At 43.4% G+C, this 27950-nt stretch overlaps 1 protein-coding gene across 1 annotated transcript; it reads right to left on the bottom strand.

The window, feature by feature from the left end:
• ube3c (ubiquitin protein ligase E3C) lies at positions 1 to 27920 on the bottom strand. Its single transcript, XM_069667827.1, has 24 exons — positions 27831 to 27920; positions 27133 to 27243; positions 26912 to 26965; positions 26539 to 26613; positions 26112 to 26258; positions 25903 to 26018; positions 25621 to 25778; positions 25028 to 25181; positions 23002 to 23222; positions 22748 to 22899; positions 22438 to 22625; positions 19103 to 19189; positions 18846 to 19003; positions 18379 to 18605; positions 15098 to 15202; positions 14440 to 14527; positions 12774 to 12871; positions 11352 to 11484; positions 9141 to 9388; positions 5103 to 5315; positions 3519 to 3707; positions 3360 to 3426; positions 2944 to 3074; positions 1 to 1083 (listed from the first exon to the last, which is right to left on the bottom strand). Exons 2-24 carry the CDS (start codon positions 27196 to 27198, stop codon positions 913 to 915), a joined length of 3246 nt encoding a protein of 1081 aa, XP_069523928.1. The 5' UTR covers positions 27199 to 27243; positions 27831 to 27920; the 3' UTR covers positions 1 to 912.
• Positions 27921 to 27950: the final 30 nt, after the last annotated feature.

Here is a 27950-nt window from a genome sequence, read left to right as displayed (position 1 = left end):
TGCAAAAAGAAAAGTGGGTTTATTCATATCCTTACACTCGGTTTTTTTCACCCTGTTGGTACACTGATCATCTGTGAGCCTTATTATTGACGGTTGTTGACCAGGGAAGAGATTGTTCACCTTATCGAGCATGTGTGAGCACACGAGGCTTCCATTCATCACACAAAAGGAAAGAAAAACAAACCTGTACAAATACTGAATAAATGAAAAATACAAGAGTACTTGTAAACATATACATATTCACAAATCCATAATAATAGAGTACTTTCCCCCATTCTACGTCGATGACACACTTCAGACGGCGTGTGCACACTTACGGTATGTTTCAGACATGAAGTTTATTACTAACAATAATAATAGTTGGAGAAATCACAAAAACTTGTGTTTCAATGACCTCTACATGAAGGCTATACACAAAAGCTCCTTCGCACCCACACAGCCCTTGGCACACCACGAGGTGGCTTTAGAGTCCTACAGTCTGCCCCCTGTCTGTCTGTTATATTGCCTTTTTATATGATGCCACGTAATCTTTGGTGAAAAATAACTGTCGGTACATGTGCGCGAGATTTCTTGCAAAAATCATCCTTATGCTTTTATTCTGAAGGGTTCTGAAAAGTGATTTCTTTTACATTTAAATTACTTAAAAGGGTTTTTAAAAAAGGCTTCCTACCCTGCTTCATCCTTGCACCTTCTTCCTCAGGCTTGGCACGCACACGCTCATACACACACACACACACACAAACACAGAAAGTCAGGCAGGTCAGTGCATCATTTGCTCCCCCCTCCTTTTTGTTTTGTATTTTCTCTCACAAGTCTTTCTCTCTCTCCCAGCCTATTTTTTTTTTTTTTTTTTTTTTTACTCCTGTGGCGTCGAGTCCTCGGATGCAGGAACAGAGAAGCCTTTCGCCCTCCTCAGCTCAGCTCGAACCCGGCGGACGACTCGATGGCGTACAGCAGCTTGTTCCTCATCAGGTGCTGGTCGCAGAACTCGGGCAGCTTGAGCAGGTTCATGCAGGTGCTGGCGGTGGGGAGGCGCTCCAGGTCGGTGCCGCCGTTGTGGATGCAGAACACCGGGTAGAGCTCCTGTTAAATGTTAAAAAAGAGTGACAAATTGGAAGAGAGAGATTGGAACATTTTGAGGCGACGGAAAAATGAGACGCAATGTCCAAAGCAATCCTGATTAGGCAATAAACGTCAGATTCCACAGGGGGATAAATGTAAAAAGAGAGGCATTAAGCGTTAAGGTAATACAGTTAAAGTATAAATTTAGGGAATCGGGTTAGTGCTTGAAAGGTACTGAGTGGGAAACCGGCCCACAGCTTGACCCTTGGATGAGACACAGGAGGAATGGTCATTTCATGTTGTCCATCCGGCATTTTTTAAATCAAGCCTCCCCGTGATGAGGCCACCTCATCTGCAGACGGTGACACTGACCGTTTCCATCACGAGGCGCACCGGCGAATACGCTCCCCACCCCGCCCTGATTTCATCCCGCTATTTAAAGTTAGCGCGTGCGGTTCAGCGGGCCATACTCGCCCGATTAAATGGCTCTTCGGGGGCTTAGCCGTAACGACCCCATTTTTCTGACAATTACCGTATTAAACTATCGTTGCTTATTGAGAAAGTGCCATTACCTCGGCTATCATTTTGGAAAAAAAGAGAGTTTCCATCATCTTTTTTAAATGGCTTCTCCTGACAGAGCTATTTCTCCTCTAATGAATCCTGGGCCGTTTCACGACAGCTAATTAAGGCTTAGCTGGCTCAAGCAGAGGGCCGGGTCAGGGGCCGCTCCCCCCCACGAATTATAGGCACGGAGAAGAGACGATGAAGGAGGGTGGTGGTGGTGGGGGGGCAGACGTCGACACACTGGCCAAAGTCAAATTGATTAAACGAGGAGGGAGGGAGCTCTGAAACCTAAGAGGAGGTGCTGCGGAGGATTTTAAGGAGAGTTTTGTTCCCTTCAATTAGGATTTCTTAACTGATTGGAGTCATAAAGAGTACTAAAACCAATCATACGATGATTACAGCTTCTGCTTTGACGAAGTAAGAAACATAAAAAAGTCTTTAATGGTCTCGAGCAACACTTTCTGATCCTCCCCCCCCTCATCTCAAACTACCGAAGTGTCCCACAAATCAAGTCAGCGAGAGAGCGAAACGGCTTCCAATTAGAAAATCATTTCGGAAATAGGTTAGCAATAATGATTCAGCACTGCTGAGACAATGTTTAGAGGTGAGGGGGAGATAGTTTGCTTAACTGTTCATTTAACAGGAAATTGGTGCTTTCTGCCGTGTCACACAGAAGGCAAACGTTCAGAAGTTCAGCCTGCCGCAGACGTCTGAATGACGATATTTGAACGCCCAGGATCTCCGACAAAGCCCCACACATGCAGGCTGCAGGTGTTCTTCCACAGAGGAAGCAGACGAACGACACAACAACAGTGGACGTGAAGATAAGACCTAATGTGAATATGATCATTCTGAGGGCTGTTATCAGTCTAAGCATTTTCATCACCAGCATATTAAGTAGGGACAGACCAATTATCGGCCGGGCCGATTATTGGCGTCTGCCTTTTTTTTTCTTTTTTTTTTTACCCGACGACCGATAAGAGATCAGTTTAAAACTGGGTTATTTTGGCTCTGATGCATATGCTTAAAGGCATTTAAACAAAGTTAAGTGTTGGAGTTTGTATTATTCAAAATTTTGACGCCAATATTTTCACTTTTACTGCAAATGAATATCGGCTTCAAATATCGGTTATCAGCCTCCTTGACTACCTATAATCGGTATCGGTATCGGCCCTGAAAAAACCATATCGGTCTATCTCTACCATTAAGTGTGAATACTTCCTTCTGTTGAGCTTGTACGACATGCTTATAATGGAGGATACAGGTAGTACAGTCTGTAGAGGAAGCGTAAGGAGGACAAAGAAGATCGACGGTCACCTTGAAGCCGAGGAGAGGAGGTCTGGAGCAGCTGGTGACAAACTTCAGCAGCTTGCGCTTCTCGTCGTCTGTGAAGCCTTCGACCACCTCCCAAAAGATCTGGATGACGGGGTGAGTGGCCGTGTACCCGCCTGAAGGAAGGTGGAGAACATAGTGTTACAATGGACTCATACAGACATTACCTCACTATATTTATCGGCCTGTGAATTTAAGGGATTTCTCTTCTTCCCAGTTTTGCTAATGTCTGTTTGTTGTCCATCATTAAAATATGTAAATGTTTAAGACAAGTTGACAAGACAAGAACAAGGGCATTGTGCATGAAGGATCTTAAAGGAGCAGTTCGCCCCTGGAAAAAGTTATATAAGTGTTTCTAAGTGTGACAGGAAGTGGAAACTCCAGCGGAGATGAGCCCCTACCTGAGTAGTTTGTGAACTTTTTCAGGTCATCAAGACAAATTGGCACATGAGCCCCAGATATCAGCACCTATTAAATGAGGAAAAAAAACACACATTTATCCTTCTGTGATAAATGAGTTGCAGCTAAACGGACAGGTCTGTTCGTCATGTGCGGTGTACCTGAATCTCCTGCTGGTCAAACATGCGCAGCCACTCCAGGTTAACCACGTTGGCCAGGCCCTGTCTGAACGCCAGGCAGTGAGGTCTGATCTGCTTGTTCAGTCTGTAGTCGGCCACCAGATGGATGTAGGCGATGCGGTTCGCGGTGGTCACAGGAATGTCTTTGCCTCCGAGCTTCAGCTCCACCACCTGGGATAAAAAGACACGCTGTTTGCAAGCTTTCTCCACAGATATACGTCCTTACTTCCTGCTCACAGGAGCTTCTGTTACAGCACACTTAGTTATGCATATCACCGCCTAACAAACAATGCAAGTGCCAGATTTAATTCACTCACAGAAAGGTAATTAAAAATGTTTTCCAGCAGCACTCTGATTAAAGGTACAGCTCCGTGTGTGTGGCTAAGTGCACTGCTAAATTTAGCACATCCCATGAACATCTGGTCCAATACAATTTGGCCCCAAGTTCTCTTTTCATTAGCTATAAAGCAGTTAGCACTTGATAGGATGTGCTCATCTCTGTTCATAAAGCGGGGTGTATGATGACATCATGGCAGCTACAGGGGGGACAAAACGTAATGGTCATTTTTTTCCAACGCAGCTGTCCGGCGTTAGGCATGTTGATCGTGTGTTTGGAGCAACTTAAGGAACAAATTAAGATTTAAAATAGTCTTATTCTTATTAAGTCGTCAAGTTTTAAGACAATATTTAGCAGTTTATAGAGGTAGGCCTGAATCACTGATGCAATGGCTGCAAATATTGCAACATTATAAAATATAGCGAGGTGCAAGGACTGGACTTAAACTCCTGTCTGATGCAGTTTGAGCAAGAACTGATTGATATGCTTTAAAAAGGTATTCAATGCAGCAATGCTGAATTAGATTGTATTATAAAGTCAGGGGTTCCTCGTATTTTGTCGACACAGCCAACGCTTCACTTACAGGTAATCATTTTCTGCTTCTTTTCTCCGAAACACACATAGAGGGCTCAGATTATGTGCTAATGTAAGAGAATTACCGTCCTTATCTGTGCTTCGGTTATCTCACGAGGGCAACTGGAGGGCAGACTGCTCCCGTGTGTGCCTAATCTTCCACAAATTGTTTTCCCTATCGCGTTTGCGATGCCCTATTTGTGACCAGCAGGGCTACATTGTAACTCGACTCGTTTCAGGTGTTGTTTGAGAAGAGCTAATAAGACGCGTTAAGGCCCTGAGCAAACAGGGGCTCAGAGGAGAGTGCCGGTCGGGGCGCGGGTGGCTCTGAGCCGTGGCGGTGGCTCATCTCCGCAGCTTCGGATTGAGACGTGCTTAAGAGCAGCGAGTTGCTTCTGTCAGGCGTGTTGGGAGGTAATTTCTGGGGGGAAAGGCAGGTGGAACGGTCAACAGAGCGGCTGCGTTTCCTGCACTGCAGCAGAGCTTAGGGCGACAGCGGCGACGTGCTTTATCTCTCTCAGAGCTGAAAAGTGGTGCATCATGGGGGAAATGAATTATTAACGCCACATGGAGGAACCAAACAGGACGGAGCTACTGACCAGAGCAGAAAAAGAGACAGAGAGAAAAAAAGAGCATGTGAATCATTCATCCGTCACCTGAGCCTCTCCCAGATCGTTGTTGACCACCGTGAAGTTGAGGCCCAGCTCCTCCACGTCGCCCTCGTAGCTCTTGAGGAAGAGAAGGTTGCGGTACATCTCCGGGTCCAGCGACGCCAGGTGGTGGATGTCCACATCAGCGCTGGTTCCCAACAGTTTGGAGAGGAAGAAGCTTGCAAATGGCAACTCCACTAGCATGTTCTCGTACAGCGCCTGTAGATAAAGAAATACTGCTGTTAGGTGGAGGAAAACTGCAGGACGAGGATCTTAAAAATTCACTGATGATTAAACCGATTCTTATCATCAGAGCTCTGCACTTTTGCTCGTTTAGCTTCCTATACAAAGCCATGCATGAGTAACAGCATGACAGGCTGTAAACTTTACATAGAGTCACATTATGTCCTTTCATTGTTTTAACCAAGAGCCAAGTGTTCCGCAGAGATCTTCCACACTCTGCACATGCAAACAAACCCGGGCCTTAAAATGGGAAATTGTTCCAAGTCAATGGTTCTCCAACGTTCGTCAGCGGACAGGACATTAGGGGGGCATAGGAGCTGAGTTCTGGCTAGATTGTTTGTTAAGAGGTCTCCTCCTCTTTAAAACACATGGAGCCAGAGATTAAAACAGGGTAAGCACAGTTTCATGTTTGAAACAATGACTGTATATATATAGATGGACGCCGCGTCTCCATCTGCTCTCACTGTACGATATTGAAATTACCGATGCCGCACGTCAGTGTGTTTAACAGCAGAACAGCTTCTTGTGTTGGTCTGAAGCAGACGTTCACAGATATGTAAACTTCAATAACTGTAGTGATTGTTTTAGTTACGTCTCTTCTCGCCGTTCCTCCTCTACTCTGCTAATCAGGAACAGATCGGCTGCAGGAGCCGGATTTGTCAACAGAGCTGTCAATCATCCTTTTTACAGCATCAAATTAAAACTAAACTTGTCAGAAAAATAAACACTTGGACGTAAATCAGCATGATAAGAACTAGCTATAATGACAGAAACCATGTTTGAGAAACATTTATTTGGCGTGTATTTTGATTTTATAGTTTGACTCATGTCCCATCTGTTAACATGGAGGAGGCAGGCTTTATGAGCTATACTGCAGCCAGTCAGCAGGGGGCGATAGAGAGGGTTTGGCTTCACTTTTAGGGAGCTGTCATGTCGTCCATCTTTTTATACAGTTTATGGTTTGAAATAACTAGCTGGGGAGCGCTGGTTTAGCTCAGTTGGTAGAGCAGGCGCCCCATGTACAGAGGCTACAGTCCTCGACGCACTGATCGCAGGCTTGACTCTGCTGGTCATTTGGTGCAGGTCATCCCCCACTCTCTCCTCCCCACATTTCATGTCTATTTTCAGCTATCATATCTAATAAAGTCAAATGCCAAAATAAAAGTTAAAAAAAAAGTAGCTGGCTAAAATCTCTGTTGTTTTGAATAATATCACTAACTGAATAGTGACTTGAAACACTAAGAAAGTACCCGTCTTAAAATCATAAATGTCTTGCTGACAGGTGGCGTTCAAAAAGGCTCTGAGCATTACATACAGCTATTGTTATTCTGTTTAAATGCACTGCAGCCTGCTTCAAGTTGTACATATACAAAAATCGAATTAAAACATGCATAAACTACTCTACTCTTGTATCAAAGAATTAAAGGACAGGTTGGTGAATCTGCTCCCATCAGAGTGACTGAGAGCAAAACACAGAATCCATCTGAAACACGCACGCTTCTGCTTCGCCCGCCTCAAACTTTATAAATGCCAATTCTCACCTTGACCTTAAATACCATTAAGAACCACAGCCGGGCAGGTGACTCATAAAACCCAAAGCTAATGTACTGGAATAGTCCGAAAAAGAGCCCGCAGGAGGCATTAAAATATACAGGTCTTTATAAATGATAGCGCTAAAAACCCTGACCGCATCAGCTAAATGGATTATAAATCTAGAGGATTTCCATAATGCATGCATCTTAAACATACACGCGCGCATAAATCACGGCTATTTTCTAAACACAGGTTAATTGCACAACTTCAAACATTGTCTATTTTTTATGCAAAATAATCCACTTAGTATTTCTCTGGTGGCCGCGGCTCGTTTCCGACCATATGCGCCGCGTGGCCCCTTGAAACCTATCAATAACACTTATGCCGGGAAGAGGCAGCAATAAGTATATGGAAAAAACCTGTAGCCTTATTTTTTCAATGCCACTTACTTTATTTATGAGTGTTTATTGCCAGAAATTGTGCCAAAATGACTCTGCCTGGAAGGAATTAATTATCAAGGCCCGGGCCTTTTAATATAAGTGAGTGCAGTGGCAACGCAATTAAAGCAGATCGCGGCACCATCAGGTGGAATAAATGCCAGCCACATTGCAGGTGCGCTCTGTTAGCTGCCAAATACGTTCCTTAATTTACAACATTAAGAATCAATAAAATTATAATGCCTTTCAAACGCATCTCTATCAATCAGCGGGGGCCACCCTCACACACCTCTACAGGGAGCGATCAGTCGCTGGAGACCGCAGGAGGAGGATGAAACTTTTCTCTCAGAGGTTACCGCTGATGAGGTTGAAGGTTTTGTGCTAATGAGAGACGAATGAGGCACAAGAAGAACCTCCTACTGATCATATTACATAATGAGAAATGTGCTTTTCCCCCCATTAAGGCTCTCCTTTAAGATTAAAAGTAACTTTACTGGGGTGACGTGCGGAGGGACGCAAACGCAAAAGCAAAGTAACCCGTTTTCACGTTTCACCGTTTGTGTCTTAAATCTTTCAGCGTGTCAGCCGGGTGGACAAGTGAGGAAGAGGGATGATGACCGGCCTCTATTCTGATGTTCAATCCCATTTCAGTGAGTACCCTAGACAAGCCACTCCTGCCTGTAATACATCACCTCCACAACAATGGCACGCCTCGGACATTAATTAACAATATTAATCTCCCGTGTCCTTTGAGCCGCACTGTGCTCCGTGCACACTGCAGCAGCGGTGATGCAATCCCAATCTATATAAACGCTCGCCTTTTATCCCGGCTATAACGGCACTAAACAAATATCAATACGCCTCTCAAATGGCCACTCAAACGTCCATTTTTATGGAGAAAGAGGAACTTAAGGTAGGGTTAATTGAAAGTCAAATTCAAATTAATTTCCCCTCAACTAATTGCCTGAACCATTAGCTATTGAGAGCAGAGTGGGGGGCGGAGAGCTCGACGCTGCCGATTGATCATTTCCTACTTGCAAAGAAAACAGAGAAGAAGAAAAAGAAGAGGAGCAGACGAAGGAGGAGGAGGAGTTACGACGCTCTGATAAGTGGACCGGACCATCTCGGGCCGAGCGAGAGAGAAGAGACCTGGATGTTCCTGACTGTAAAACAGATCAAAATGCTATTACCACATGCTTTGAACGCTTATTTATGTCCTGTCTGTGTGGGCCCGCTGATTTAGTGCCAGCCCGATGCAATCACTACACAAACAAGGAGGTAGGAATCATCGGCTAATGGAAGCCCTAATTGAGAGGCGACCGCTTGTCATGAGGTAATTCCTCTCGGGGTTGAGATGATGGCCCCCCTGCGAGGGAGGCATCTTGATAAACAATCGCTACCACATGCATTAAGGATGATTTAGAAACATTAGGCTCTAATAAATAGTGCCATCAGAGGAAGGAAGCGGCGGAAAAAACAATGGCGTCAACAGATTATGCACCGGGGTAATTAACTAAACTGAAGCTCGGAGAGTTACAGGTCCAAGTTCCAACGCCAAACCGGAGATCTTTTCCTGAAACAAATGACGGTAATTTCTCTAAACGTTGTCACTTTCTAGAACAAACACCAAAACAACCTCTGAATTTACATACACAGCGAGCGCAGCCTTGACACCGACTGCAATTGATCCAAAAAATTGACCGTATTGACCGTTAAATCAAAGCAGTCTGAGACTACATTTTAAAATTAACTTGATGCTTTTGCCAACAGCTTCCGACATTCCTCTTCCTCTATGGTTCCCAAAGGACAGTCAGTATACGTTTTTACTCACTTTTCCGAGGATCCTGCCTAGAAAGTAGTAATGCCTCGTAAAGGATTCCCCGACCAGCATCTCTGCAGCGGGGTTGGGGTACAGCAGGCCCTCGTTGGTCGTCTTGAAGAAGCCCTGGTTGGGATTGAAGCCCGACTTGAGGAGCTCATTCAGGAACTCGCGGAAGATGCCGCCGCCGTCGATGCCCGCCTCGTCCAGACCGTGAGCATTCAGCAGATGGACTCTGATCCTTTTCTTCAGGTCGGGTTCTGAGGAGGAATTTATGAAGGTACAAAAAGTTACAAGAGGTAAACAAAATATAATCTAATGAAGCTTAATTTTACAATGTAAAGTGCCTTCATCTTTACTCTCTTAAATGTGACCAACGGCAAACCAAAGACCTCAGTGATCTTTAATTCTACCCAATTTCTAACTGTTGATGGTTACCCTCCCATTCTATGACGGTTACAATCCCAACTTTATCTACAAATGTTATAATCTTGGACATAACCTCACGTACATTGTCATTATTAACAATACATCATATGCACTTCATGCCTTACAGGAGAAATTCTCCCCTGGAAAAGCTGGTGTTCTCTGTAATCGATAGAAGCAATAATATCTGAAATTGGCGTCATAGCTGTGGAGAAAGTTGTACAAACAGCTCGTGGTTTCGCCCATTCTACATTCCTACAACACCCAGCATGCATTGCGCCCCTCCCTCTGAAAGGAACGGCCCAGCGAGAGACGCTGGAGCGAAATACTATCGTTTCGCTGCAGGCGATGGCTCCAAAATACAACGAGAATATACCGGTGGATTGTCTAAAAAATCTTCGGCCTGCAGTCTACATTTCAAACCTGACGATTTTGAACGAGACATGACATCAGAGGCGGGCGTCCTAGATTGAGGAAGTGTAGTTTAGCGAGCTCCCCGGCCTCCGCCAGATGACGCGTTTTACGTAGCCGGGCGGAGGTTTTCCAGGGCCCAATGGAGAAGCAGATAGCGTCCTCCAAAGGCATTAGCTCCCCATAATAGCATGACAGGACTGAGGTTGAAAATCAGTGAACTGGCCCTTTAAATGCCCAACTGTCATCACAGTTACACACTGTTGGCTCTGCCACCGGGAGAAATTTGGAGTTCAGTGTCTTGCCCGAGGACACTTCGACATGTAGACTTACCTTACTCAGACTGAGGGAGCTGGGGATCGAACCACCAACCTTCTGATTGAAAGACGACCAACTCTACCACTGAGCCGCAGCCGTCCACATGTGCAATATGTGCATATGTCTATTTTCCCTATTTGAGCTTCAATAATTTTGAACATTGTCTCTCTGATTGATGATCTCTATGATACGTATAATAGTTCCATTTTTTGTGGGGGGATTTTCTTGCCTTTATTGGACAGTGACAGCTCATTTACAAGATATACAGGAAAGGCAGAGGAAGAGGAGGGGTTGACAAGGAGCAAGATTTTTAAGCTGCCATAAGGACCCAACCTTAAATGCTACGTACTCAATCAGGTGCGCTATCGAGATGCTGTTTGTCTCCATTTAACTGCACTTTACTCCACTGTATTGTCGTCTTCTCTACAATTTTCTTCTCTTTACAGTTTCTTTACCACCAGCCTCGGCACAACTACTTTAAGTTTACTAACTTTAAGAAACGTTAGAGACCAGTTTGTTAAAAGGATACAAAATATGAAAAATATCAATACCATTCAATCTGGTGTCTAACGTCCCAACAAACAAGAAGGCACTTTGTTGACCTGCAGAATATTCAAATCAAATTCCATAAGAGGTCATCTTTCAGAGTAATTAATGTACTGTGATAAATCAGGGCGGCTATAACTTATAGACACATAAATGATATAGATCATGTCTTCAGCCCAGGTCGCCTACTACTCTTTTTAATCAGATTGCCCCCACCCAAGTGCCCTTTCAAATTCAAACACAAAAGAGGTGACTTAAAATAATTGATTCTGCTTTTATGTGATCCATTATAATAATCGGAATCACAATTATGCTTTACCGAAATTCAATACTCTGCACAAGGAGAGGGCTAACCTTCATCTTTAGTGCTAACTGGAAGCTTGATGCTCAATAGTTTTATAGAGCAAAACACTGAGATTTCTCTCCTCTTCCAGGGGATAACACAGCAGCTGTGGCACGTTTCCCACACAACATGAAGGGTTCTGGCCTCACATATTAAACACAGTTCTTTGCAGTTCGTACCGTTTTCTGGAGAGAGTTTATCGTAGGCATCCTCGTAGATGTAGTTGCGTCTGATGGTGACATTGATGCCATCAGGGAACGGCCCGTCCCCCTGCACGTCCCGTTTGTCAGCATAGATTAACCTCTGGAAGATCTACAGGACAGGTGTGCGCCCGGTGGCGGGGTCAGTGACAAATCCTTTCAGTTGTTTTTTTATTTTTATTCTACGATAAATCGTTCATCATACGTGTGCGATCTCTTTATTTCGCAGTCTTTTTTTTTTGGTAGTTCAGAGCAAAAACAGACTTATAGAAGACTTAGCAATGACAAGGAAAGTCAAGACAGGTGACAGCTTTAATTCAGACAGAGAAGCTCTTAAAATATTATGATGAAATGAAGGTTATAACTACGGAAGGCCTAAGTGGACACGCATCTATACATTTTATTTACTCTTAATTTCTGGTCGTTTTCTCGAGATCTCAATTTATTTTCTCTTTATCTTAAAATAAAAAAGCTTGTTTTCTCATTATAACGGGATATAATATATATATAACACAACAGGCTGCTCTCTGTGATATTACAGGCCAGGACAGCAGACATGCCATGCTGCCATCGCCCACAGTAATGAGCCTACAGTATTTCTGTTTGTTTGTGCCTTTGCAACTCTGGGGATACGAGTTACGATCATCTGACGTCGAGGTGTCGCAGCGTTGTTTTCTTGAGATAACGTGAAAAATAAGTCGAGAAAACAACTGGAAATTACTCGTTATCACCGAAGCAACTATAAAATGTATGGATGCATGCTTCCCCAATCTAAAAGTAGTACACATAATGATACTTCAAAATGCTTGAAGATGAAAGACTTTATATTAAAAGGTAGGGAATCAGGTTATATTGCATTGTGATTCATTGTTACTAAATGTTTTCCAGGTTGCAAATGATCATAAAGATAAGGAAGCCAATGTTAGCATTTAGCCTCTTCCTAGCTAACACTACCCTCTGATAGTTTTACAATTAGTAGTAGTAGTAGTAGTAATACTTTAGGAAAGACATATATTCCTAGCTAGATGTAATGTTAGCTCGAAAGGCTACACCTAAAATGCTAACCCTAACCTATGGCCCAGTGCCCTGCCAGTATTTTAAGTATTTATTGTCTTTACAGTCAATAATCCAAAGAGAAGCGGTGAAGTTACAATCATTTGTCAGATACTCTACGCTCACACCACTTGTACATGAAAACTAACAACTTTGAAGTGAGCTTCCCACCCTGAGTGTGACATCAGAGGAAATAACCGCCAAGTGAGTTATGGTCGACCATACGATTTCACTTCTATATATATATATATATATATATGTAGATTGCTAATTTAGAGTCCTTCAGGAAGCCCTGTGAAACTACAACCTAATGTTTTCTGTAGTCCTGTGTGGGACATCGTGCAGTACCTTGACTCGCTCCTCAAAGGGAACCACAAAAGGGAGCTCGGTGAGGATGGCCAGATGTCTCTCTTCAGACACAGAGAGCTGCGGAGGCTCTAAACCAACTGCAGGAAAACAAACACAGTAGAGCAACAATCAGTTTTTCTTCTCATCCACACAAATGTGGCAAAAAAGGCGGATGATTTTGACTCATAATAACTTTACTGATCACTTTTTACTAAGCACAAATAATGAATAAGATCAGCCTTCCACAGGGAAACTTTACCAGGTGGAACACTCCCCAACATCAGGTGTCCTCTGTGTGTAACACTTATCTAATAGCATCATTACCCTCCTCCTTTAAGTAAGATCCAGCCCACTGTTTACGCACACATTTCCATCCCACCCCGTTTTAATTACACCCTTTTAATTGACCCATATGTGATCTGCCCGTCCACCCGCTGCTCTCCATCCATTAGGCTGATGTTTGTTTTGTATTAAACTCAGGGTTTAGTCTCTTTAGCCCACAAAAAAAAACGCCACAATAGCTAAACCGCTCTTCACCCTCCTCACTTAGCCTCCACTGCAGCTCAATTATTCTGCTCAATTAGTCAGTCTGATCTGCATTTTCCCATCAGGTTTCCATCTTTGAGGAGAAATATGGCCCCGGAGTGGTCAATACGTTGCTCGTTCATCAGCCATGGGCCCGTCCATTTAAGGAAATGAGAAAAGGCCAGACAAACACATGGAGCAGATGTGGCTGAGTTCATCAGGTACTTTCACAGTAATTGGATTTATCCACATACAGCCTCTGAGTGGGAGCGGGCAGATCATACACACATTGTTATCCGCTTGTTTTCACACCGTACCAGAGCCGCATGAAGCCCAGCCTGCGTGTCCCTCCGTCGACCATTGATATAAACTTCTCCTTATAATACTGTATGAAGGCACAGCTCCGCGGTGTATGAACAGCAAACAGGGAGAAGGTGACTTTGGACAGCAATTAGGATGATTTCCCGGGCCGTGCATCAAGCTGACACCAGCATCGCTGTGTACCATTCTAAATGCTCTTTCATTGCCAATGAAGTCGCTCAGTGCTGCGCATGAGTCTGTAGAGCCTGGTTGTTTTATCTGATCACAAATACTGCAGAAAATATTCTAAGACTTCGCCCTCTACTTTATTTAAGCGGCAGCGCAAATGTAGAATTATTATAAGGATTTCGATGTTTTAATTTGTGTTCATATTTTGCACAAAAACATTAAAATATTTATTTTCAAGAAGTACCGGGGTACTCAAAAAACTACGATCTCATGAGTGAATATAGTTCTTTTGTTATTACCGTAAAATTTGGTGTATAAGACCCACTTTTCATACTTTTTTTTTCATCTTTATAAGCGAGCTGCATCCTATATATAAAATATAAATGCAGAGAGAGGTATGTTTGTTTAGTTGTTATTCGATTGCGCTATAATGTGCCGTCATGATCACCAGTGCAGCCGCCACCCTCACAACAATCAGCGTTAGCGTAGGCTGAGCTCAGCTGACACACCGGGAGCTAGCAGGATTGCTAACTGGACATGGTGAAAACAGATTGTTGGCTATAATTTGTGTGTGTTTTTGAATGAACATAAATTGAAATATGTGTGACTTATATTCAAAGTAGCATCATGAACTGTTAACAGATTACTCCACCATCAAGTGTTGATTGAAGCGGCCCGATGCGGCCCATCCGTCTCGTTCTCCACACGTGTCTCGCAGAGGGAACATACAGCTGGGTGACCTGGACAGAAAAAGAGAGACAGGTAATGAAACAATGTAATGGCAGGCTTTGGTCCAGATTCCAGACAAAATGTGCTATTATTAAAACCCCTTTAGATCAAAACGGACTTCTAAAAAAAGCCTCATAGACATCTTTTTCATAAACTCTTCCACTTGTCAGTTGTTGCTTTAGTATCGATGCTCACTTGTGCTTTTGTGTTATCTATCGTTTTCCCTTGTAGATTTATTGTTTGAGGTTATTATAAGTTATAAAGATGTTCTCTATTAGTTTTAATATGTGCTTTATAGATATAGCAAATTATAATAACTGCTCTATTTAATCAGAAAGCAAACCAACCACACATAGAAGATGGTGTTTAAAGAGCATAAAAGACGTATACAGCTTTAATCCTGACTTGGATTTAATCCTATTTTAAAGAGGAAAATAACAAATTAAAAGCCTTTAATTAATGACGACTAAGCACTGCGATCAATTCATAGCTTTGTTCCAGATTATCAGGCTTTACTTCACTATAAGGGCAAAAATCTGACATTACACCCGATAGTGAACAAATCCAAACCGGTCAGGTACCTTGTCTGCTCGGATGTTGACCTCCTCAGAGAGCCAGTGACCTGCCGGACAGAAGGGTCGTCGGATGTCGCGAGCTTTCACCATTTTCACCAAGTTAGTGATGACCTGGGTAGTAGATCAAACACACACACATGCACGCAGCACATTAACATAACAACACTGTTAATGTACAATTCACATGGTTTTCACAGAAGAGAACATTTTTTTCTGTGAGTAGGCTGCGAACGAGACGAGGTGCCTCCGCTTAGAGAGAGAGAGAGAAAAAAAGCAATTTGAGAATTCAGCCATTAGTGCGCCATTTATGGGGAGTATAAAAGAAAAACGACCTGCGCCGTCCCTCAACGTCCAGCCCGGTTAATTACCGACGAGGTCTGCTGACATCAGCCATCGGGCAGAGTATGCAAAAGACACGGCAGCGCCCGGTCAGAGCGCTGCGAGTACGAGTTCGACTCACGACCAGCCTGCAGAAACCTCATGGTTAGAAAGCATCGAGACGTTTCAGGCGACCAAACGAGCTTTGAAGTGGTGCGTTTTTTTTTGTCTGAACTTCTCTTTGCATGCATGCGCTTTAAAAGGCTACTAAAGATGAATATCTGCTATGTAATCAATATTCTCTACAAAAAGAAATAGCGCCTGAGGTTTATAAACCTGCACAGTTAGAAATAAATGTACATTTTTCCAGCAGGATTTTGGTCTTTGCTCCAGATTAAAGCAGCACGTTAACTGGGCCTTGCAGTTGCTAGGCTAGCCGCCGTCAGACACATAACCTCATGCATGTCATTGCAGATTCGTTAAGGGAGCTGTTATGTCTGCCAATAACAGTTACAGCCGCTCCATTTCCATATAATGCCCAGGCTAGATTATTTCAATCGAAGCGTTCCTCTCTAAAGCCCGTCATTTTCATAGAGCGACAATCAATCTCGGCCAATCACTGCGAGGCAACCGGAGTCGGCAATAATGGCAAGTGCAAAATGCTGTAAGAGGCGCGTGGCGATGGGTTTGGAGCAGGCCTACCCCCTGACTCTGGGAATGAATAAGCATTCCTTAATTAGCCCATCGGGTTAAGTGCAAGCCTTAATGGGCCTTTCCCAAACTCCAGCGTGACATCGTTCTCCAAACATGGCCAAGAAGAAAGTTCCATTAGCAATATTAATACAAGCTTAGTTGATCATTTTCATTCAATTAACTTCTTTCAATTAAATAGATAGCTCGACAATGGAGGTGATAAAAGATGGGGAGGGACGGCTGATGACACGAACCAAACATTAGCGTGTTAGGGGTCAGCGGCGTTAAACCGACTGTAAATCCCACCGTTCAATTTGGAAAATGCATTTCCCCTGCTCCCCACTTCTTTAATGGGTCGTTTTAGCTGACAGGAGGCCTTCGAGCAGATCTTTTATGAAAATACCCGACTTGCTCTTCGCCGATTTGCCACCTTTCACAGAACTCCCAGTGTTTTTCTGTCAGAGACTAACAGCCAAGAACAAAGTCGCTTAATTACCGCTTCCTTGATGGAGAGCGGAGAGAAGAGGCGAAATGAAAGAGATGTGCGATGAGAAAAAGGGGCCGAGGAGAATGAAGTTAATGCTGTTTTCTGCCTCATTTCCTCTGAGTAAATAAGCAATGGGTGACCTCTATGGCAGCGCGCCACCTTGTCTTTGCCTGCTCATGCATTCAGGCTTGATTTCCACCAACACAGACGAGCATTGGGCCACAGTGCTTCCACGCACAAGAATGATCCCAAATGTTACTGCGTCACATCACGGAAAAGAACGTCATGAGTCCTTAAAAAAATTAAAGGATTGAAAGATTCTGTAATATGTTATTGTTTATGTTTGGTTTCAGCTGCTTATCATACAGAAAGCTTTGTGAGGCTGTTTGTACAATGTGAGGATTTGATTCTTGAAACAGCACTTTCATCTGGATTTTATTTTTGCTCATCATTTTCACGAGAAAAACACAGATTGATATTTCGTTACTCCTTGCTAAAAGAAAATTTTTTGAGCAGTTTTTTTGTAAAAAATAAATAAAAAGAATTGCAACACTAAGGTCCTGTGTCACCCTCAATTTCAAAGCGCTTCTCACCAGTGTAACTGTTGCTAGGTTACGAAAGTTGTCTGATGGAACTTCTGTTTCCCTTCGTAGTGACAATTAAGTAAATTGCTCTGTATGCTTAATATCTGCTTTAATATATTAAAGCTCCTGTGAGGAACTTTCAGTTTGCATTGATTTTGGCGCCCCCTGTGGACAAAGCCGTACCTCTGATCTCTTTGCTGATTTTGTCCTGTACATGCTTAAGTGGTGGTTTTTAAAAAAAAATTCTTCTCCTCGAAAAAACGAAAGGATTAGCTTCTCCTCCGCTATTGTTGACAAAGTTGATAGCAGAAGTCCCGCCCCTCTTGTTTTTTGATTGGTCGGTGAGAGAGAAGCGACGTTGACGAGAACGGTGGTGTTCGAAAAGAGCACAGCGACAAAAAACAGGCGAGGATGCCGAGCGCTGAAAGCGATGAGAACGTTGAACTGCATTGGTTTTGTACTGAGTATAGGTGCTGCCTGTGCAAAAAGCGCCGCTAGTGAGAAGAAAACATACTTAACTAATCCCCGAGGGGAAATTCAATGTTGTCACTCTGTTTTTACAAACATGCTAAACACGCAAAGGCCCGAAACACACACATGCACAAACAGGAACCAATGGACATGCACTAATGTAGAGATGTCAGAGTGAGGGGGGCTGCACATGGACATGTGCCCCGAGCAGTCAGGGGAATAGGTGCCTTGCTCAAGGGCACCTCAACCATGCCCAGGAAAGGAGCTGGCACCTCTCCAGCTACCAGCCTTAATTCCACGGTTGGTCCCAACAGACTGAGCTACTGTCTACCCCATGTGTGGGGACACACAGTGGACACAGGCCCTAAATGTTAAATGCAGCTGTCAGCAGTGTTGTGGTTGTGTTTTTACTGATGAAGTCAAGTGGCTGACTGCATAAGACAGTTTTCACGTGGCACAATCTCCTGCTGTTTTTAGTAGAAACTGTCAACTTAAAACATCCAACTTCCGTTTTCTAACAATCCCGTACACAGGTCTGTGTGTGTTTCAGTTTATAAAGTCTGCAAACACCTGCACAGGGACAGTGCGGCCTCCCAAGCCCTCCCGCTCTTTTACCACGCTGGATTTAGAGACAGTAGGAAAATGAGAACCACAGCAGAGAGAAAAAGACGGCTGACTGGCATCATTACAAACATTATTTGACAAATATAAGAAAGTAAAAGAAGCATTCCTACCTTGAAGAGTTGTACCCAGCGTTTCTGCTCGGCCTGGATCCGCTGCTGAACCTCGATGTTCGTCTTGACGCCCACGCTGCGGAAGGCGGCGATGTACTCCTCGCGGTGCTCCGTTTTGGTCTCGGGGTAGGCCAGCTTGATGATCCCGAGGCACGCGTCCCTCAGACAGCGAGACAGAGTCACCAGCTCTGCCAGCGTGAAGGGCATCATGGAGCACTGCGTCTGACCTGTTGAGAGGCAGGAATGGATTCACCGTCTTTTACAGATATTGATTTTCACATTTACACGGCTGCGAGACGCTGTTCGACTGCTGAAATCAACAGAGCAGGGGAAGGGACTGTTTTGCTGAGAGTGCCAAATGAGGAAGAATCGCACAATCCTAGCTTGTTGTATATTTGTATTTCTAATAACGTAGGGGGAGACAGCTGCCATCTTTTTTTACCCTTATTAGCCCATCATGCTTTTACCTTCCATTTCGTGTCCGAAAAACTCGCTGTCATGCACGGAGATGAGCGAGTGGCTGAAGAGGGAGCTGAAGAGATAGAAGAGGGGAATGATGCGGTTGGAGTCCTCGAACGACATGGGAGACCCTCGCGAGATCAGCTGCAGCAGAGGCACCATGGAGCTGCGGGAAGAGAGAGAGAGAGTGCATGAGGCAAAAAACACACACACACAGAAATCCACAAACATATATATGAGAATAATCAGCTTTGAATGAGCTCACCCAGTGATCATTTTTGTCGTCATGGAAGTTATGAGGTGCCAGAGATGCCTCAGGAAACGTGCGTTGAAAGCTAAACTGTACAGGAGTCTGCAGAGAGGAAAAATAAGACATTCAGTTTAGATATTTATTTTAATACGGCTCTCGCCAGGAAGACGATCTGAGAGCTATTTCAGTCAGATGACACAATCAGCGCGAATGACAGTAAAATTACTCTCCGTCAATCTGTCTGCTATGCAGGGATTGTTAACATTGCCTTGTTAACCAGAGGACACAAGTAAAAACAGGCAGGATTTTCTTGGCCTTTTCTCTCCCCTTTTATACCTCGCGAGGGCCGAAAAGAGATTAAATGAGCCATTAAGCTTTATTTAGGCGAGGCACCTTCCATTAGTAAACTAGTTGCTGGCGAGGGTACCCAGCTCGGGTCATAAACAGCCCCTCTGGCTTCCTGCTGGAGCCCCATTTAACTTAATGGCCAGGGGCGCAGGACAATGGAGGGCGGAGGAGGAGGAGGGGATGCCTGGTCCTCGCTGTGACCCCGCAGCGCCCGGCATGCTTCCACACTCACAGCGGATTGCATGATAACGCCGAGGAGGGCCCGCATACCTCGCTGAAGTCGCTCTGCTGTGGCGCCGAGGTGTGAAGCTGCTCTTTGTTCGAGTGTATGCGTGTGTGCCTAAATTGCATGGCTTTTCACACACAGGGTAAGTACAGGTGACAATAATGTGTTAAGTAAGCTAAAAAAGCGCCCCTGCATATAATAGGCCCTTGTTTAAGAGTGACAGCGCTGACACCTATAAGGATGCTCGCTTTTAATAGGGCAGCGTCTTGTATTCTCAGCAGAGGAGAGGAGTAAAGGTCAGAGGAGAAGAAGAGACGGGAAAAAAGGGGGAATCCGTTGATTATCCTCGTCTCAATGTCAACGCTCAAACTCCAATTCAATCTGCCGAAACCCATTCAAAAGTCCCAAAATGGAAATGAGCAGAAGGAGCGGAGTGTCAGACGGGCCCTCAATGCAGCTTGAAAAATGGTTTACCGAGCACACGCGCCATCTGTCAGGGCTACAAGGCTCAGGAGAGAAGCGGGGAGTAGTGCCGTGGGCTCATAACAAGTGATGCGAGTGTTTGATTGAAATGGGAAACAAAGCACTAAATGCCAGCTGACACGCTGATTTACGGCCCCGGAGAACCCAAACCCCCATTTCAATCATGGAATGAAGCACTAATAAACAAAGTCAAGACATCAAAAGGGGTTGCGTGTGTGTGTGTGTGTGTGTGTGTGTGGAAGCAGGTTGATGAATAACAGCGGGATCATTTCATTTTGAGGTAATGAAAGAATCTGTGTTGAGCAGAAGAAATAACAGGGTCAGATTTGATACCGTAAAGACCAAACGAGTGAATTTCAACCTTCATATTAATTCGGCACGATCGGCATCGTTATCTCACGACGGCACAAAAAATCACAGCGACCACCGAAAAGCAAACGAAGGACCCACTTTCATCAGCCCTGTTAGCAACAGAGTGCTACATTCGGTGAAGCCAAACAATTAAAGGGAAATTACACCAAATATCCACTTCTAAACAATTAAAGTGACATTACAGCTCACTCACAAGAACAAACCTGAGCTTAGAACAATTAGCAATCTGTTTCCACCGCAGAGCTTTTAAGGTTAAAATAATCTTTTTACATATTTATTGAAAAGGCAGCGTGCCGGGCCGGCGGCACGACCAGGCCAGCCTCGCTCTTTTTTCCCCGCTGTAAGAGCAGTAAATCAAGGCCAGGATGCAATTTGCTCCCCTTAGCCTCTTGTAAAGCTATCCCGTCCACTCCTGCAGTGATTAATCTTTCTCAGTGAGCTAATTATTTTGTACAGATATCCAATAATGATGGAAGACGAAGGGGCAGGATTTATGGTAAAAGCGAGGAGACGGAGGAAGCCGTTAAAAAAATTAAGGCGAATAAAGGGAATTTAGTAAATTCTGCAAAATCAAACTGAGCATCAGACTCGAGCTCTTTATGTGCCACTGCAAAGTCATGTTTAGTTTTTATGCTTGAGTTAAAACAGATACACAAACATGATTATTATGCATCAACACCCCAGCAACCAGCTCTACTAATAATTAACTAGAGCAGGTTGACCATCCACGAAGCTCAGTCTGCATCACCTCCCGCCCACCTCTGACATCCTGGCCCTAATGTAATCAACCTGAGAAGGGGTAATTGCCCTCATCCAGAACTGACAGTTTCCCTGACATCCCCGCTTCCTTTGCCGGTTGTAAATGCCAGTGGGTGCGGACCGCTGATAACCGCCTGCCTCGCTTCGCCGTTATTTACATTACTGCTTACAGCGCGGAAACACATAAAGACACAGTTTTGCTCTCAATCAGGCGGCCGTGTAAACAAGCGCTCCGAATGCACGAACGCTCCTGACAAGACGAGTAAAATGTTATGATATCTAATAAAAATGAAAAGGGGCTTTAAATTTGTTGTCTGTTTATGAATCAGAAACACCTGCTTCATTATGGAGTGCACCTTCGTTACAGTTACTATATTAAAAATACCAAAATATTTTAGTGAAATTAGGAAAGGATATCTACAACAACAACTGTTTTAAATGTATATACATAAAAGGAGAAGTTCGGTATTTTTAACCTCGGCCTTATTTTTACAAATTTGGGTGTTGAAATGACAAAAACTTTTTAGAATCTGTCCAGTAGATGTCCTCCACCGTAGCCGCGATACGGCCGCAATGGCTGCAACATAATCCCCTGGGGCAATTGCGCCCAATCAAAGTACGTCCACTAAAAGAGCTTCATTTTGCAGCTGACAGGCTCAGATTGTTACTCCAGGTGTCCGACAACATTACGGAAATGATCCCTACAAAGATCGTCCTTTTTTTAAAGAGTAAGATCCTTTTTGTGTAACCAGAAACAGAAGTCTCGCTCAAGAAGAAGTCTCGCTCTGAAATCTCGCGGGTGGTGAGATGGTGGAAGCGTGAGTTCGAGTTGGAGAGAGGATTTGTTTACGTAGAGGACCGCCTGCAGGAATATATTTCAAAAGCCATGGCTGATTATTTACCTGATCGACAACGACGATAAAGCATTTGAAGCACCGTCCTGTGTTTAAGTAACACCTCACCTCCTACGAGATTTCCGAGCGAGACTTCTGTTTCTGTTTACACAAAAAGGATCTTACTCTTTAAAAATCGGACGATCTTTGTCGGGATCACAGGACCGATTCCAGAAGAGTCATTTCGACGCTCAAATTTGTAAAAACAATAGACTAAAACAAATTCACCGTCCTTTTTCAAAGTCTTTAGGAGTCTTAGTCATCTGTACCTGACTTTTGGCACCATGAGGCGATGCTGCACCATGAGCGTGTGACAGATGGATGCCATCATAGTGAAAACCTCCTCGCTGGCCGAGTCCCTCCACACCAGGTTGAGCAGGGCGTTGGTCTGATGCTTCGTGTCCAGCTTGTGGACACACTCCTCCGTGATCAGCTGCACAGAGATCCTGGTGTCATCCTGATGTGGAGCAAAACACATGATGTTTAGAAGACGGCAAGTAGTGCGCTAATTTCTTTAATAACATTTCCAGACTGCAATTAATGTCTGATGTTAATATAATCTGTGTTTATGCATCGTACCTGCATGCTTGTAGGATGGATGCCAGTGTCATCGTCGTCCTCCGAGTCGCTGTTAACTTCAGGCCTGCTGCTGCTCTCTGACACAGGCAGCAGCGGCAGCAGCGTCTGCAGAGCCCGCAGGTACAGCAGGAGACCCTCCTCTGATAGCGAGCCTGCCAACACACACCAATCATAATGTAAGTGAGAACATTATCCCGTCCTCATCTTTAGACTGTATGCTACTAATGAGCTATATTTATTTTGACGCAACCTACCTAAGCAGTTCTCCCCGGCAGAGAGGACAAAGTAAAACACCCACGGGGCCTGGCTCTGTGGTGATGCCGAGGAGCTGACGGTGGCCTGGAGCGAGCTCAGGAAGGCCTCGAACGGGAACGAGAGACGAAGGTCGGACAGCGCCGGGATAAAGAAGTGAAAGATCTGCTCGGTGTACGGCGCAGAGATGAACTCCTTGGTAAAGGCTGCAAATACAAACTGCCTGTAGGAAGACAAGATATAACACAAGTTAACACACTCCTTTAAACTCATGAGTGAAATAAGAACGAATCCAAACTCTGTATGTTCGTTGAAATTAGCTATGAGGTAGGCTTGTTCTAACATCACTTCGCTCTCTCTGCTCCAATATTGTGTCTCCAAACAGCTGCTTTGTGTGGCCCGGTCGACACATCTGGTGGGCCGAGTGAGATAATTAGCTGTAGGAGTCAGTGTGTACACAAGTTTCTCTCACTCCCGCCTTGCTTTTCTTCAAAGAAGAAAAGAAGCTCCCTGTCGTTTGTTATTAAGAATGTCTGAAACTGAGGGCAAACAGCCGGATTTTCTGCACTCTGGCGAGCGAGCGTGTCTCGGGGTCCTTTATGGCTTGTTGTAAATTGGTCTTCGAAGCAATTACTGCTTTGTCACTGACTGGAGGGGACAAAAAACTGCTTTAGGATGTCTGATCAGTTTAATGGATGATTTTTAAAGAATTCTCCAGGGACAAAGACTTTTCCTTTTCCTGCTATCAGGAGGTTGTTGTATCTGAGTGCTTTACAAGCAGCAGTTTGGGAGGTCTGCAGACGTCCCAAACTTAAGTCTATCCTAATCATCCTATTATGTGCATACTTATATATGATACTCTGTAGGCTATAGCAGGAAATTAGCCTTTTGCTTTAAGAAGAAGGTCATGTAACAAAGTCATAACAAGGACACAAGGTGCACAAAAAGCTCTGCTCTTTTTTTGATTTTGGTTTTCTTAAAATACAACTTCCAACATCAACGATGAAGTTATTACAACGAGGGCGTACAATTGGGTAGGGACATACAGAAATGACTGACTTGTCCCTACCAATAATTTTGTCAAAAAATGAATATATGATGCACATAACTGTTGCACTTTCAACCTGCGGAGGAGTCGTGCATATGACACTCTGTCTGTCACTGTAAACAAGGACTCCAGTCTACAGTTCAGTTCATTAACTTCACTAAACTGAAATGTATACAGCGGAACATGTCTCATGCTCAAATGTCCGCTTTTTGCGCCGCGTCCATGCTGTCCATATGCATTCTCTCTCTGTCTTTCTCCCCAAGAAATAAATATTATACATAGGCTACTAATATTAATTAATATCCCTGCCCTAATGTCTTTGATTACAGTGGGACATTTGAAATGCAACAGCTCATCATCAAACCGTGTGGTAACAAAAGTTATCCATTATGATTAATTGATAAAATAAAGAATAAAACCAATTTATTGCTGCTAATAGTTACTGAGGTGGAGATAAAGACACAGAGATGGAGTTAATATACTAAAGTAATTCCTTCTTTTCAGTTTCAAGCGATGATGAAACAATAATAATTTGTTTGTGAATTCATAATTCCTTCAAAAGACAGGAAGAGTGCAGATGAAGTAAGGAAATAATTCTGTCCTCACTCTCTGTCAACTAAACTTCCCGAGACGACTAAGATATATAAGAACATGGATCATATTTAAAATCTTGCCAGAAAAAATATAACTTAAATAAATTTAAAAAGTTGTTGTCCCCACCAATGTTACAGTGAAAACTATGCCCTTGTAAGTTTACCACTTATTTTTTCCAGCCCTTTTAGACATTTTAAGAGCCCACTACTTTAAAGAAAATACATACAAAAGGAGAGGAAACTGATAACTTTGGAGCAGTGTCACATTCCTGGAGTAAAACTTCTAACAGATTAGAATAAAGAAATTCCATAACTATATATAATAAATATTTAGGTTTCATCCTGCCATCATGTATCCAAAGATCTGAAGTTAGTCTGGTGCTGTACCTTGCGCCTGTTGTGCAGGAGGAGTAGGTAAAGTGCAGAGGTTTGAGGATGTGCTCCAACAGTGTGCTTGCTAGAGGGACAGAAGGAGCGTCGCTGTACTCCAGACTGGAGGGGAGTCTGTGATTCACTAAAATATACAGCGACCTGTAGTATCCTGAAGAGAAGAAAGGTGGGATGTTAAGAACATTTTATGAAACATCAATGAACACAAACACACATTTAACATGTTAGTAAAGCCTTAAATGTTTCTATTTGCAGCAAAGAGTGGAGGTCAGGTGTGATAATGATGATGACCAGAAACATAAACTGAAGAAGAGTTTTCCCATACGTGAAATAGTTTTGCTTTTAAAGAAGAATTAGCCAGTTTTATTAGTAAATTAGGCTTCAAGACATGTAATGGAAGTTTACTTGGTGTCAGAAATAAATCAAGATGCTAATAATGATTTAAACAGTGCAGTTGAAATGAGTGAAACCCATTGATTTTGACACACATTCACTGTCTCTGATCGCTTCTTCATGTGGGACAATTAGGCCTTAAAGGTTTGTCAAACAGTGCTACTGTAGAAGCTGGACTAAGCTAACTGTGAACTCACCTTTCTGGACCATATAGTGCAAAATCTGCTCGAGTAATGAAGCTACATAGTTAGCATCTGGATTAACGGGAAGGTAAGTTTTCTCTGAAGAAAAGATCTCTAGCATCCGCATGGGAACGGCAACATTTAAACCATCATCCTTGCAGTTCTGTAGCAGTCTGAGGAAACAAAAAGAGAGGGACGAGTGAGATCGTGAGCTGCACTTTTCTTCAGTATCATCCTTTTTTTATGTGTCAGCTGCTAAAAATATGACTCAATTATTCATTTTGAAAATGACTGTACCTGCAGCAAAAGCCTAAGAGCCTCTTGATCTGAAACACACATGTTTCTCTCTGTTGGCCCGCCAGCAGCTTCACAAACTGACTGTGGAGTTTCACCAGGTTCTGGCACAACCATATCTTTATAAAACACACAAATAGACAGAGTTTGTAAAATACACATCCATGTACAGTACTTGTAATTAAGGAGCATCAAAGAATTCCATATCTCACCAATCTATGTGCATCTACACTCTGTCTGTAGAAATATATAAGTTGTCTTGATAGGAGGCTCAGACCAGGACCATCCAACACGTGCTGCGCTCCCCCTGAGAGCGTTTGGCTGACACACTGGTCAAACCGGGCTCTCTGGATGGCATACTGCAAGAAGGAGGCAAAGGTTACATCTTTCAAACATTACAGACAGTATACAATCACTTATCTGCCTTGCCAACATACAGGCGATGGTTAAGATCTTAAAATGTGCACTAGATGTGTTTAGATACATCTGCTATTCTTTGCTCACTTGCTGTAACTTACTAATACAGCAAAGGTACTTATGTAAGATGCTAACACTTAGTAGTACCTACAGATTGGGTTGCTCAGAGTTCCCTCAGAGCACCCTTGTGATGCTGCAAAATATCTGTGATTTTGAACTTACCTGTCGTTTCAAGTCCTGGTAGCCTCGTATGTAGGACTGAATGATAATGGCATTCTTAAGTCGTTTTCTTTCATCCTGAATTGTCAAAGAACACACATTAGAGATGATGAAATAACTGCATCGATGTCCAGTGAAACAAAAGAGGCCATTGCCTTTTTATAACAATTTGCAAATTAATATTCTGTATTTACTTTTCATATTCACATGACTTGGTTGTTCAAAAGTACAATACGTAGACATGACCTGAATTTGTCTCTACAAGAAAATGATCAAGGGCTTTTTTAATAAAAACACAATACAGACACATGCAGTGGCTTTGGAGTCCAGATAACTTATAAATAACTTGTAAATAAAGCATAGCACAAACAGTTACCTCTCTTTTTCTTCTTTCCTCTTGAGTGCGGTGCAGCAGAGATGCTTTCTCCTCCTGAAATGCAATGAAGCACAACCTTTAGAATTAATTCAAACAATCGCATGCCTCACCGTCAATGCCAATAATATTTTAGGTATAAAATAACATGGATAGTATGTATCCCCAGAAGCACACTTTGTCACCTTTTCCACTTCACCTTGCCTGGAAAAATGTTCACTCACCTTTTTACTTGCTCCTCCAAGTGAAACCTTGGGTCTTGTTTTGAAATCTCCCTCAAAGCTAAACATTGTTAGATTTTTCCCATTGACTGATTCAGAGGATGTTATTGGTTTCTGGAAGAGAAAATCAAACCAAAACGAGCTCAACATCCTGAACAAAAATAGAGCTAAAACTGAAACCGGTGTCAGAATGAAACAAAAATAACCTCAGTACTCGTGACTTGGCTCTAACTTAAAAACAGTTACTAAGGCTAATAATATCAGTGAGAGCAAGCTCCTGTGTTTTGCTCTTTCAAATCTATATGACCAAATAAAACAGTCATTTGTGACGACAGAACACGAGGTTAACTTCAGATGATTATCCGGCTGACAGCTTCAGTTTTGTTCCAACAATAGTTAGCCAGCCGGTTAACCTAGCTAGCTCATGACTCAGCAGCTGTCAGGCTTCAAACGTTGCCATTTACGTTCTCACCACAATGAGCAACAGAGACAACAAATTACAAAACACATATTCATGACATGTCGCAAAACTGATTTATGCATTTGTGAGAAACATGATTTTGTTGACGTTAGCACTGCGGCTAGCTAGCTGAGCAGCTAACCACTCAGGCTAACTTCACGGGGGTTGTCTTCCTATTCGCCTTTCATTTCTGACACCGCTCATATTACAGGACACGCATCTGAGAATGAGAATCGTTTACCTTTGACTTTTGAAATAAGGATTGAAACACACACAATAACTCTAGGAAGGTAGCTTAGGTTAATCCAAACGCCAAGTCCCCTTTTCCTTCTCTTTCTAGAAATCAACACAACACAGGGAA

This window comes from Semicossyphus pulcher, unplaced genomic scaffold (assembly GCF_022749685.1).
Source record: "Semicossyphus pulcher isolate SPU_LCO1_2020_fin unplaced genomic scaffold, fSemPul1.0.p SCAF_18, whole genome shotgun sequence".
In the NCBI taxonomy this organism is placed as follows: domain Eukaryota; kingdom Metazoa; phylum Chordata; class Actinopteri; order Labriformes; family Labridae; genus Semicossyphus; species Semicossyphus pulcher.
Note: the sequence above shows the minus strand (reverse complement) of the source record. Positions and strands in the feature narration are given on the sequence as shown.